The sequence below is a fragment of the Chiloscyllium plagiosum genome, chromosome 19, assembly GCF_004010195.1.
Source record: "Chiloscyllium plagiosum isolate BGI_BamShark_2017 chromosome 19, ASM401019v2, whole genome shotgun sequence".
Lineage (NCBI taxonomy): Eukaryota > Metazoa > Chordata > Chondrichthyes > Orectolobiformes > Hemiscylliidae > Chiloscyllium > Chiloscyllium plagiosum.
The window spans coordinates 29,302,890-29,315,258 of record NC_057728.1 but is presented as its reverse complement, the minus strand read 5'-3'; the positions used below and the strand labels follow the sequence as shown (position 1 = coordinate 29,315,258).

At 42.1% G+C, this 12,369-nt stretch overlaps 2 protein-coding genes across 3 annotated transcripts in view; one reads left to right on the top strand and one right to left on the bottom strand.

The window, feature by feature from the left end:
* LOC122559638 (cat eye syndrome critical region protein 2-like) overlaps positions 1-4,940 on the bottom strand; it is a 144,723-nt gene extending 139,783 nt beyond the window's left edge. For both annotated transcript variants that reach the window (XM_043709441.1, XM_043709444.1), the window contains exon 1: positions 4,288-4,940. In XM_043709441.1, the coding sequence (XP_043565376.1) occupies positions 4,288-4,428 (141 nt within the window). In that variant the 5' untranslated portion in view covers positions 4,429-4,940. The remainder of the gene's footprint in view (positions 1-4,287) is intronic.
* A 128-nt stretch (positions 4,941-5,068) lies between these two features.
* ada2a (adenosine deaminase 2a) overlaps positions 5,069-12,369 on the top strand; it is a 55,624-nt gene continuing 48,323 nt past the window's right edge. The window contains exon 1 of the mRNA XM_043709440.1: positions 5,069-6,120. Coding sequence (XP_043565375.1) covers positions 5,805-6,120 — 316 coding nt within the window. The 5' untranslated portion in view covers positions 5,069-5,804. The remainder of the gene's footprint in view (positions 6,121-12,369) is intronic.

The following is a 12,369-nucleotide window of genomic DNA, read 5'->3' as shown; positions in this document are numbered from 1 at the left end:
TGCATTGACTGGTGAAACCATCGAGGGCCGAAGGGCCTGTACTGTGCTGTAATATTCTATGTTCTATGTAACCTTGCTAACCAGTCTCCCATGGGGAACCTGGTCAAACACCTTACTGAAGTCCATGTAGATCACATCTACTGCTCTGCCCTCATCCATCCTCTTTGCTACTCCTTCGAAAAACTCAATCAAGTTTGTGAGACAAGATTTCCCACGGACAAAGCGATGTTGACTATCCCTAATCAGTCCTTGCCTTTCCAAAGACATGTACATCCTGTCCCTCAGGATTCCCTCCCGCAACTTGCCCACCACCGATCTCAGGCTCACTGGTCTATAGTTCCCTGGCTTGTCCTTACCACCTTTTGTAAACAGTGGCACCATGCTAGCCAACCTCCAGTCTTCCAGCACTCACCTATGACTATCAATGATACAAATATCTCAGTAAGAGGCCCTACAATCACTTCCCTAGCTTCCCACAGAGTTCTAGGGTACACCTGATCAGGTCCTGGTGATTTATCCACATTATGCATTTCAAGACATCCAGCGCTTCCTCCTCTGAGATATTGACATTTTCCAAGATGTCACTATCTATTTCCCTACATTCTATATCTTCCATGTCCTTTTCCACAGTAAATACTGATGCAAAATACTCGTTTAGTATCTCCTCTATCTCCTGCGGCTCCACACAAAGGCTGCCTTGCTGACCTTGCAGCTAAACCTACTGAGTTTATCCAGCATTCTCTGTGTGTATTAAAAATTCTTTGCGTTTGAATCTTTCCTCTATTCTGAAGAAGTCATCAGCCTGAAAGTGTAACAATTTCTCTCCACAAATGCTGCCTGACCTCCTGCATTATCAGCACTGTTTTTCAGAATTCCATCATCCATATTATTGTGTTTTTATAGAAGACAAATGTTTCTATAAAATATGTAAAGTAATGACTTTTAATAAATAATTTTAGTGATCGCTTTCTAGCTAGAGATGAATACATCCCCATGAATACAAAAATGTAACTAACAGCTGACCTGTTTAGCTTAAAATTTAATAGACAATGGTAGCTATCTATTTTACAGATGAGTAGCATTAACCTTAATTTCCTCAAAAGCAAATGTACAGATTAAAATACAGTGATAGCATTAGATAATAGACACTAAATTATGAGATCGACATACAGGTAGTCATGCTAAAGCAATAAATGTGATTACTCTACAATAATGTCTTTGGCTTTGCATTAAAACATTTTGCTAATTTATATAATGAAAAATACAAATTAAAGTGCTCACAAAAAGAATATGGATACGTATCTATATCAGGTCGAGAGCAAAAAGTATGTTCTGAAAGATCTAAGAATTTACTCTGCTTTCTCTCCAAGTGCTGAGTTCCTCCAGCAATTTCAGCTCCTGTCATATAAAATACAATTCTTTTTCTTCAGTTTATAAAGATTCAAATATGCTAAGAATATATCTGTGCTTTTTACTACATTTTTCAACAGACTAAGCTGGGATTTCAATGGGATGAGAATTATTACAAGCTTTCAAAGCACATGGTCTAACTCAGCCTTAAAGCTGCCACCAAGCATTCAGGAAATAGCTCTACAAGCAACAACAATATATTCAAAAAAAGGTGCATATTTATCTATTTCAGTCTTTCAACTGCAGCACTTTAGCTGGAATGTGTTTCGCTACCAGACAAACCCATAATATACCTCCTTTTTCATGACTGGTTTTAAATAATTAAGCATTATAGCTTTATGTAACTAAGAAATTACTTTTGCAGCTATATCTCTCATACATATTTTCCCCATTCTTCCCTGAAGGTACTGAATCATATTCGTCGACAGCTCAATGAATGCCATGCACCATCTGATGTTTTGTCTAACTAGGCATTCACATATATATGACCAAAGCCAGATCCTGTTTTCACTACACATTGAAATACTACCATTTAAGTACTGAAGTCCATTGTAACTGAAGTCAGGTTACTCAGCAGAAAGCCAGGAATTGAACTTATGCTCTTTCTAGACACCATAGTAGTTTTACACATATTTACTATTTCTGCCACTGGCAACAAGAGTTTTGAATCAAAAGTAACTATTTCACAAATAATCTACTTTGTACTAGGCATGCAGTCTCTAAATTGCATAATCAATGACTAGCTGAATGTGAATAACTGACAGGTTTAAAACAAAGATACAGCCATCTGCTAAATGTAAGAGAATTACATCACAATCAACATATATTGTACAACCGTGTCATCCGATTTCACAATGGTATCACTTCACAGCCAGAAAAATAAAGGTAATCTAGAAACACCATTTAAATTGCATTGATAAATGCCACATGTGCTGTACAAATGCAAGTTGAGGAGTAGGAAGGGTTTATGGAATAAGAATTCCCTGTGTAGTTGGTGCCACTCAATGAGGTAAAGCACCAGTACCAGATTGTTTATGGATTGAGAAAACTCTGGAGAAATTGATGTAACTAACCACCCGCCCCCCTCCCAAACTGAGATTTACCTGGTAAAATAGGCTGTTACCAATAACAAGTGAAATGAACATCAACTTCAACAGAAGATTATCCAAACCACACGCCAACTGTAACCAAAGCGTATGTATTCAGCCAAAATAAAATCGCTACCAAGGACAGCAACAAGGTTGAAAACCAAACTGTGAAATCAAAATGAACACGCATAAAAATAGCAATTTCATTAGGCCCACAAGCAAAACAATTTGAAGAGTGCCAGGATACAGTCTGTTGTTGAGGTTCAGATAGGTAGATTATTTAAAGAAAGCACGGGAAAACAAACAAACCAATGAATAGATTTCGGGGGGAGGGGTGGCAGAAAAAGAAGGGCAGCAGGAGGTTAAAAGGTAAAATGCCCTTAAAGATAAAATGGAAGTGGTCACTCCATCTTAGGAGTGGGCGCTCGGTCCCTATCAACATGTTAACGAATTTCTAGAATGTTCTTCATATATTACAAAGAATGCAGCGTACTTTCAACTGCAACTCTATAATCGAGGAAATAAACAACTTGTTGCATTTCAGTGAAAGAAAAACAAACTTAATCTTCAAAATACACTGAGAACATACGTAGTTCAGCGATGGTTGGCTGACACATTGAGACCCACAAAGATAGCACGAGAGAATTTTGATCCGGGTTGTATTCTACCAGAAGTATAAACTCAGTTTTAAAAAGCTACAGAACACGCCTCACACAAAACGTATACTGTTTTCTACGTTTAAAACAACACAAACCACCAACACAATTCAGAGACTTGGTTTCTCGATTGCAACTTCATACATACAAAAGTCATCGTATTTGGATTTTAAACACCTTTAAACAAAAACCTCTCCCGGAATCAGAGCAAACATTCGTTGTGAATTTAGCCTTTCAACTCCCCTCCCTCCCTGAGAAACAACTTTAAACAACAGGCTCGCCGAACAAAAAACAACAACGGGAGAAAGGGGATAGATATCGGAAAGAACAGGGTGAATAATTGTGTTTGTTAAATTTTACTTAAAAACCGAATGATTCTGAATTTCGTTTCCCACTCGGATTGAAGAACATTAACGAACGTGCTGTTTTCTTTTTAAGATCTATATGTCAGAATTCGAATTTAACATTGTCTAAGTTTAGTTCGTTACACTTGTATTTTATCAACAGTGGCGAAATAGACCGAAATACTCTACGCCTCGCCTTTGAATGAAGCTATTCGCGAAGCGCAGTTAAGCTGATGTTGACTCCGTTTTGTTAAAATGTACATTTTTAAAGTAATTGGGCATATTTTGATCTTCGGGTATGTTTTACTTTGGAAAAAAATGTAGTTTAAAAGGGTAATCTGTTAACTTTGTTAGCAGCATGTGGCTCTTCTTTCTCCTAACAATGCCATGGGTATGATGGATGTGTGGCAGAGCAGATCATGAAGAACAGCAGCACCTTATCGGGAGACACGCTCCTTCTTTACTAAAGAAACACACCATGTCCTCCCCCTTCCAAATCTGGGAGATACCAACTTTATTAAACTTTTTTTTTTAAAAAGACAAGCGTTTTTATACAAAAAAGGGTAAACAACGATGATTAAAGTCCACACCAGTCTATCGGTGAGTGCAATCGAGCGCTTTTAGAACCACAATAGAATTGAGCCAGCAGCTGGGAGGCGAGATTGACATCCTGCATCCACATGATTACTAACTTTGAATTCTTTGAAATGACAGGGGCTTCGAGAGGCAACTTAATCATTTACAGGAAAGAAAAGTCTCATAACTCATTGAAGGGAAAAATAGAATTACCTCAATTTCGAAGTCTGGGAGCCCAAATGCTGTCCTGAATAAAGAGCAAAAGTGTGCGATGGCGGGTACTTCCCACCAAGAACGAATTTCTTCTACCGAAACGGTCGAAGATGTACATTCCTCGAACATTTTAAATGGCATCAAATAAACCCTTTCCTCACATAAGATAGTTTTCCTCGAACTTGGTTTCCTTGTGTTAATTTCCACCCCCCCAGCCTCCTTCGCCTCCTCCCCCCCACCCTCCCCAACACCAGACCCCCTCTGCTTCCAGTCTCCTAATGCCGGTTGGTGTAAGGAATGTGCTGGGTGTTAAGTGTGTGCGCTGCCTGCCATTGCCAGCCTGTTCCTCTCCTCACTCTCCTTCCTTCCTTCCTTCTTTCCTTCCCTCCCTCTCCCTCTCTCAGTGCAGGCGTGCGTGTGTAATCCTGGAACAATCTCGCAGCCCCATTCTCAGCGAGGAACAGATGGCCGGACAACAACAGGGGAGTACTCCAATTTCTCAACACGCCGGAGGGAGACCAGGACACACTGAGCCACTCAACGCCCGGCGCATCGCTTCACCGAAACCGCCTCCGACGCTTCAGCACTGCTGTAGAGAACAGCCACCGCCGGACTGAAGCCGAAGCGATGCGGCGGCCGGGGCTGTTGAGCGGCAGCTGCCGGGCTCGGAGCTTGGACACCCCCGCGGGGAAATGGAATGGCTCGCTTCCACCGACAGGAAGTGACGCACCCGTCTCCTGGGTACCAGCCAATGGGCTAAGCCGTGCTATCCTGGGGGAGGGGGCGGAGAGAAGCGCCTGCACACATTGTGCACACCCCGGGGGTTTTAATGTCGCGTTCTTTAATGAGGCTGGCCTGTGGAGTTTGAGGATGGGATAGCAGGGGGAAAACATTGATTAACGGAGCTGTTCTTTAGTCTCCTTCTTCTCCCCGTTAGGTCCTTGCATTCTAGATTTAGTGTCGAGATCCTGATCTTCAACTGTTGGCGGAGTGCGCGCGCGTTTATGCTGGATCACCCAACGTTCCATTCCCAGGATCTCTGCGTTCTAAACGGTTGTCGTCCAGGAGCTCACCCTCGGGCTGAGGCCCTGCTTGTTCCCCAAGACATCTCCATCTCCATCCCGTCCCCTGGGGAAAGGGCCAGTGACATGGTGCACCGCCCGGCCATTTCTACACTGCAGCCTGCCAAAACATCCACTCCCTTTTACTTCCTTGTTTAATTATGTTCAGTGCGCTCAGCTTCTCGTTCTCACCCCCTTTTGAAAAAGTTATCACTGCCCAGTGATCAGCAGAGAAATGACTGCTAAAGTCATCATTTTGTCATCGGCATTAGGACACAGAGGTGACCTTTTTAAATAGGGTGTACGCGTTTCCTGCGTTAAATAACGGTCGAGTTAACTTCAGGTGTCCCCTTAAAGGGAAGTACGAGTCACTCGCAGAAGCGAAAGTTGCACGTTTCGACTTCTCAGTTCTCGCTAACGTTTGAATATTGTACACAACCGTGTGGCCTTTTGAAAATGAAGGCACCACGTTTCAGAAAAGAGGCAGCTGTGTTTTTCTTTTTCTTTTGTTTGCTTGCTGTGTGTCAAACCTTTCCAACCTCGGCCGACCGAGATACTTTGATGATACTGGAACAGTTCCAATTTACAGGCGGTAATCTCCTCACGACTGAAAAAGAACTGCAGGTTAATTATATACTTAAGAAAATCAAAGGAAAGGAGATAATGGAAGGAATGAAAACTGGTAAATTTGCCCCAGCCATGCACTTTTTCAGAGCAAAAGAATTAATTGAACAAAGTCCAGTTTTTAACATTATACAGATGATGCCTAAAGGTAAGCATGATATGAGGTTTATTAATCGACTGATGTACTGGGTTGCGGATATTTTGGAAAACTGAATGGGTGTTTTAAAATTTCAAATTAAGGTAAAATGACCACTTTATATCAAATGATACCCGTTTTGGTGAGTGGTTGGATTAAATGTTGTGTGACTCTTGGTAAGGATATCACGAATCCGGAGGTGTACTGCAACGATCAAGGGATTGGGGAGAAAGTACGTATCAAAGTTTTAGTTTGTGCTATTAATGCGAGGTAAATTAGAAGGCATCAATGAGGGTACGTAACACATTTGTATTATTTTTTTTTTGTGAATCTCCCACGGTGCGAAGTCGGAGAATGTCTTAAGTACAGTATTCCATGTAATATGAGGTGTTGGTGTATTTCCTTTTTTTAGAATGAAAGGTAACGCTCCGCATTCTTGACAGGCCGGTTCAGTGAGTGCAAAAGGTTGTAGATGACTCCGATTTTCTCCCTTTATGGATTTGTAGATGATATGAAATTGATGAAAATGAGTTGGAACGTTATTTTGTATATGTATGTAGAGCTAAGAAGTGACTTTCTGAAATATAGAAACTTTTGTATTTTGTATTAAACTTAAATCAATTTACTTAACTTTTCTGTGATGTAACCTGCAGTATAGAAATAAAAGCGAATTCATGCGACCAGGGTTGAGCGGGGTCAATTATGCAAAGAACAACCTATCAACATGTGCTTGCGTAAATACGTTTTTGACTAGTTCTTGAATTATTCTGTGTAAATGAAGTGACAGTGCTATGTGCAAAACTTTTCATTTTAATCAACTTTTTTTGATCTGTAGTGACAGTGCATGTGAAAAATCAAGATATCCATCTGAGCACACTTAGTTATTTTTAAATCCGCAGGTTTATGGAAATAAAACAAGAGTTAATGTTTCTAATTCACTTTGAATCCAATAATACCATAGGTAGGTGGAGGTGGGGGTAATGGTGATATCTCGGAGAAGAGGGTGGGAAGGAAGGTGGATAGGTTGTGAGGGAGGTGCCAAGTTGGAAGTTTGGAACTGGGATAAGGTGGTGGAGGGGAAATGAGGAAACTGGTGAAATCCCCATTGATGCCATGGGGTTGGAGGCACTCTTCCTCCAGGTGTCGGGTGGTTAAGGTGTGGCGATGGAGTCAGCTCGGCACCTGCATGTGCTTAGTGGGTGGGGGGTGAATGTTGAAGTGTTCAGTCACGGGGCAGTGGGATTGGTTGGTGCAGGTGTCCCGGAGATGTTCTCTGAAGCTCTCTGCAAGTAGGCGTCCTGTCTCCCCTGCACTTCCACACGTCATTTCTTGTGTCTGTTGCTCCCGGTGCAGTCTCCTCTGCATCGGGGAGACAGGACGCCAACTTGCAGATTGTTTCAGAGAACATCTCTGGGACATCCGCACCAACCAATTCCGCCGCCCTGTGGCTGAATACTTCAACTACCCCTCCCATTCTGCCAAGGACAGGCAGGTCCTGGGCCGCCTCCATCACCACATCCTAACCACCCAATGCCTGGAGGAAGAATGCCTCATCTTCCGCCTTGGGACTCTCCAACTACATGGCATCAATATAGATTTCACCAGTTTCCTCATTTCCCCTCCTCTCCCACCTTATCCCAGTTCCAACCTTCCAACTCAGCACTGCCGTCATAACCTGTCCTACCTGTCCATCTTCCTTCTCACATATCTGCCCCTCCTTTCTGACCTATCACCTTTACCCCCACCTCTATCTACTTATCGCACTCTCAGCTACCTTCCACCCCAGCACACCCCTCACCCCCCAAACCCCAGTCATTTATCTGTCCACCCTCTCAGCCCTCAAGCCTCATTCTTGTACAAAAAGTCGATTCTCCTGCTTCTCGGATGCTGCCTTTTTGAGTTCCCCCCTGTTGACTTATCTCCAGCATCTGCAGTCCTCACTTTCACCACTTTGAATTCTCCTGTTTTCTCTCCACAGATGCCTGTCCTGCTGAGTTTCTCCTGCAATTTCTACCTTTTTTTGTTTCAGATCCCCATTTCGTTTTATTTCTAAATCTGTCGGGGATTATTATTTAAGTTAATGGTAATCCAAACTTTAAGGCTAAATCCTCTAAGATTTCATAAAGTAATTTCCTGAGTAGAATTAAATTGCATCAGTAGTTATGTGTTCTCCCCAAATTAAATGTTTTAATTTCATTTCTAATTTGAGGGAGTCTGCCATGAATGTTTACATGTTGCACAGATATCACAAAATTAATTGAGCAAGCACTTAACTGAAACATCCAAGATTTGATTACTTTGTTTCTCACATAGATTCTGTTATTGGTTAATGTGTCAGATGCTTTCATTCCATAGATTTTATTATAATATAGCTCACCATCTGCCAAGTATTAATATTAATAACAATGTTTTTAAAACAGGAAGTGAGATTGATGACCACAATTGCTGCAATTGGACACACAATTTGTTTGGGGATATAGAACCATCCTGAAAACTCTTGCAGTTTGTTTTACTTTATTTGGTTAGTAGGGACTGTCTTAATGTCTAATAATTTAGCATTTTGCTTTGTGAAAAATAATTTTGGCATGAATAGAACTAGCAAATAACAGAAAATTATACCTGGCTTGGAATTCATCTCAAAATGATCGATAAACTGAAATAATCTATACCAAAGGTGTCCAGCCCCTCTTTCTCTGGTTATTTAATTGTGGAGTACTCTTGACTACATGTGTGTTTTTTTTGCTTTTAGTTAGAAGCAAATGGAATTTGATTTGGCTCCTATTATTGGGCTTATCAGCTCCTGGCCTTGTTTAGATAATCAAATGCAGATCTTTGACCCATATGAGTAGGAGCACCAAAATAAAAATGGTCAATTAAAGTATACTTATGAGTGTATCAGTGTACACGTTTGTTTTAACGTACATCCTCCCTGCCTAATACTTAATAAAATAAAAATACAAAGTAAAATGGCTCTGGAAGTAGAAAGAGAAAGAAAGGTTTAGGGTGAGTGGGGTAAGATATAAAAGAGACCTAAGGGGCAACTTTTTCACACAGAGGGTAGTACGGGTATGGAATGAGCTGCCAGAGGAAGTGGTGGAGGCTGGTACAATTGCAACATGTAAAAGGCATTTGGATGGGTATATGAATAGGAAGGGTTTGGAGGGATATGGGCCGGGTGCTGGTAGGTGGGACTAGATTGGGTTGGGATATCTGGTTGGCATGGATGTGTTGGACCAAAGGATCTGTATCCATGCTGTACATCTCTATGAATCTAGCCTTTTTTTTTCACGTTGTTTCTTGTACTTAATACCTATTGTTGTCAAATCAAAGTGCCATGGTTGCATAGACTCTGCTGCAGTGATAGTATTTTGAGCCAGAAGGCCTGGGTTCGAGTCTCACTTGTTCCAGACGTGTGCAATAACATATCTGAACAGGCTGATTAGACAATAGTTTTTTTTCTTGCACAGACTCTGATCATCAGTTTTGTGTCTAGCCTTGCATTGGTTACCTTCCCTCTTCTAATCAAGATTTAAAGAGGCTACAACATGAAGAACAATTGTGAAAACTCACTTAAAAGGTTTCACGGGGTCCAGCTAAACTAATTCTAACAAATCAATTCTGCATTTGGCAGCACCAAGCCTTTTGCTATTCAGCTTGAGTTTTTGCAATTCTAAGCACCCTTCTAATATGTCTAACACCAAGACTTGAAATTCTTCAGCGATGACGAGTAATTGCCTTGCTGTAATTCCATTTAAATGACCATGGGGATATCAAAACAGCTTATCTTCCAATTCAATATAAACATTACTGAGAGCTGCTAAAATGGAACAACTTGTCTTTGTTTTTCATGTCTGTAAGACATCTCAAAGCACTTCATTTCCAATGAGTTACATAGAAGTGTAATCGTTTCTTAGCTAGCCTGGTGGTCAATTTCTACAAAATAAGGTTCCATAGAGAGGAATTTTAAGTTATTGCTATTTTTCCTTGAGAGTTAGAATTCCTTGCTCATATAGATGAAAAGGTATGGTGTCAGTTTAATATCTCCTCTGCATTACAAACAATTTCAACTGTGAAGCAGTCTGTCAGTACTATATTGAAATGTTAGCATAAATTGTGCTCAAACCCTGAGGTGAGGTTTGAATTCTAGTTTTAATTTGGAGACAAGAACTAACTAAAAACCCCAAATGATGAAGCTACATACAAATATAATATGTCACACATAGATAAGAGTAAGAATCACAGTTTCGTACTTTGTGATGTAATTTTTTTCCACGGAGAACACTGGATAAAATAGCTAGTCTTTAAAAGCATTGTACATTCATAAAACTTAGTTTCAGTTTGTATTTTTTTATCTTTTTCTTCTAAATCTATTATTTTTCCTACCTCTAGTAGATACTAGAGAGCAAACAGGCTGTTAGCATGGAATAAGATAATCTCATTAAAGTTGAGATTGCAGCATCCTACTTTCTGTCTGAAGTTCCCTGGAAGCTTCCCTAAATTTCTTCTGGTCCATCTGAAGAAGACAGCTCCCATCGATGACTGCTGTCTGACTCTGAACACTTTGTTGATAGGGGCTGGTGGTAGTTTACAGTGTCAATCTTCATTTAAATCCTTTCAGCCAGTGGACTTGGAGCAGCAACCCTTGAAATCATAGTGATGGTCCCCTTGCCCACCTTCTGATGGTTAGCTTGTTGTTCTTTCTGAAGGCAAAACTTGTTATTTTTCTAAACATTGCACAGAAATAGGGTACATATGATGACAGATAAATCTTTGACATCAATTTGATAGAATCTCATGACCTCTGTGATTCTGATGATTTTTTGTGACCTTTTGAGTTTATTTCTAAGAAATTTGGCAAGCTAGTTACTGCTGCAACAGCAGGTAAGTGAGATCTTAGTGTGTAGTGTAAATATTAGGAAAATTCAGATTTTAAAAGGTTCCCTGTTTCCCTACTGCGATCTGGCTTCAACTTTGAAACTCTTGTCCCCACACTGCTTTTTCCTCAGAGCTCCCTTTTATTGTGGTTGAGGGGGTCCTTGGCTGTGTCCGTCTACCTGCACTTCTCTCTCACCTCCTCCCCCCTTCCTCCCAATAGGGTTCACCTTCCACCCCACCAGAAATGTAGGATCTTCTAAACTTGTAAGCACTGGAGTTTAGAGCTGAAAAATGTATTGCTGGAAAAGCGCAGCAGGTCAGGCAGCATCAAAGGAGCAGGAGAATCGACGTTTTGGGTATAAGCCCTTCTTCAGGAATGAGGAGGGTGTGCCAAGCAGGCTAAGATAAAAGGTAGGGAGGAGGGACTTGGGGGAGGGGCGTTGGGAATGCGATAGGTGGAGGGAGGTTAAGGTGAGGGTGATAGGCCGGAGAGGGGTTGGGGGCGGAGAGGTCGGGAAGAAGATTGCAGGTCAAGAAGGCGGTGCTGAGTCCGAGGGTTGGGACTGAGACAAGGTGGGGGGAGGGGAAATGAGGAAGGTGGAGACATCTGCATTCATCCCTTGTGGTTGGAGGGATCCTAAGCGGAAGATGACGCGCTCTTCCCCCAGCCGTCATGTTGCCATGGTCTGGCGATGGAGGAGGCCAAGGACCTGCATGTCCTTGGCAGAGTGGGAGGGGGAGTTAAAGTGGGGGGAGGTGTAGGCGCAAGTTTTGCATTTCTTGCGGTTGCAGGGGAAGGTGCCGGGAGTGGAGGTTTGGTTAGTGGGGAGTGTGGAGCTGAAGAGGGATTCGCGGAGGGAGTGGTCTTTTCGGAACGCTGATAGTGGTGAGGAGGAATATATCCTTGGTGGTGGGGTCTGTTTGGAGGTGGCAGAAATGACGAAGGATGATACGATGTATCTGGAGTTGGTGGGGTGGTAGGTGAGGACCAGTGGGTTCTGTCCTGGTGGCGATTGGAGGGGCGGGGTTCGAAGGCGGAGGAGCGGGAAGTGGAGGAGATGCGGTGGAGAGCGTTGTCAACTACGTCTGAGGGGAAATTGCGGTCTTTGAAGAAGGAGGCCATCTGTGTTGTTCGGTATTGGAACTGGTCCTCCTGGGAGCAGATGCGGCGGAGGCGAAGGAATTGGGAATATGGAATGGCGTTTTTACAGCGCGCAGGGTGGGAGGAGGTGTAATCTGGGCAGCTGTGGGAGTCAGTCGGTTTATAATAAACGTCCTTGTTGAGTTGGTCGTCCATGATAGAAATGGAGAAGTCTAGGAAGGGGAGGGAGGAGTCTAAGATGGTCCAGGTAAATTTGAGGTCTGGGTGGAAGGTGTTAATAAAGT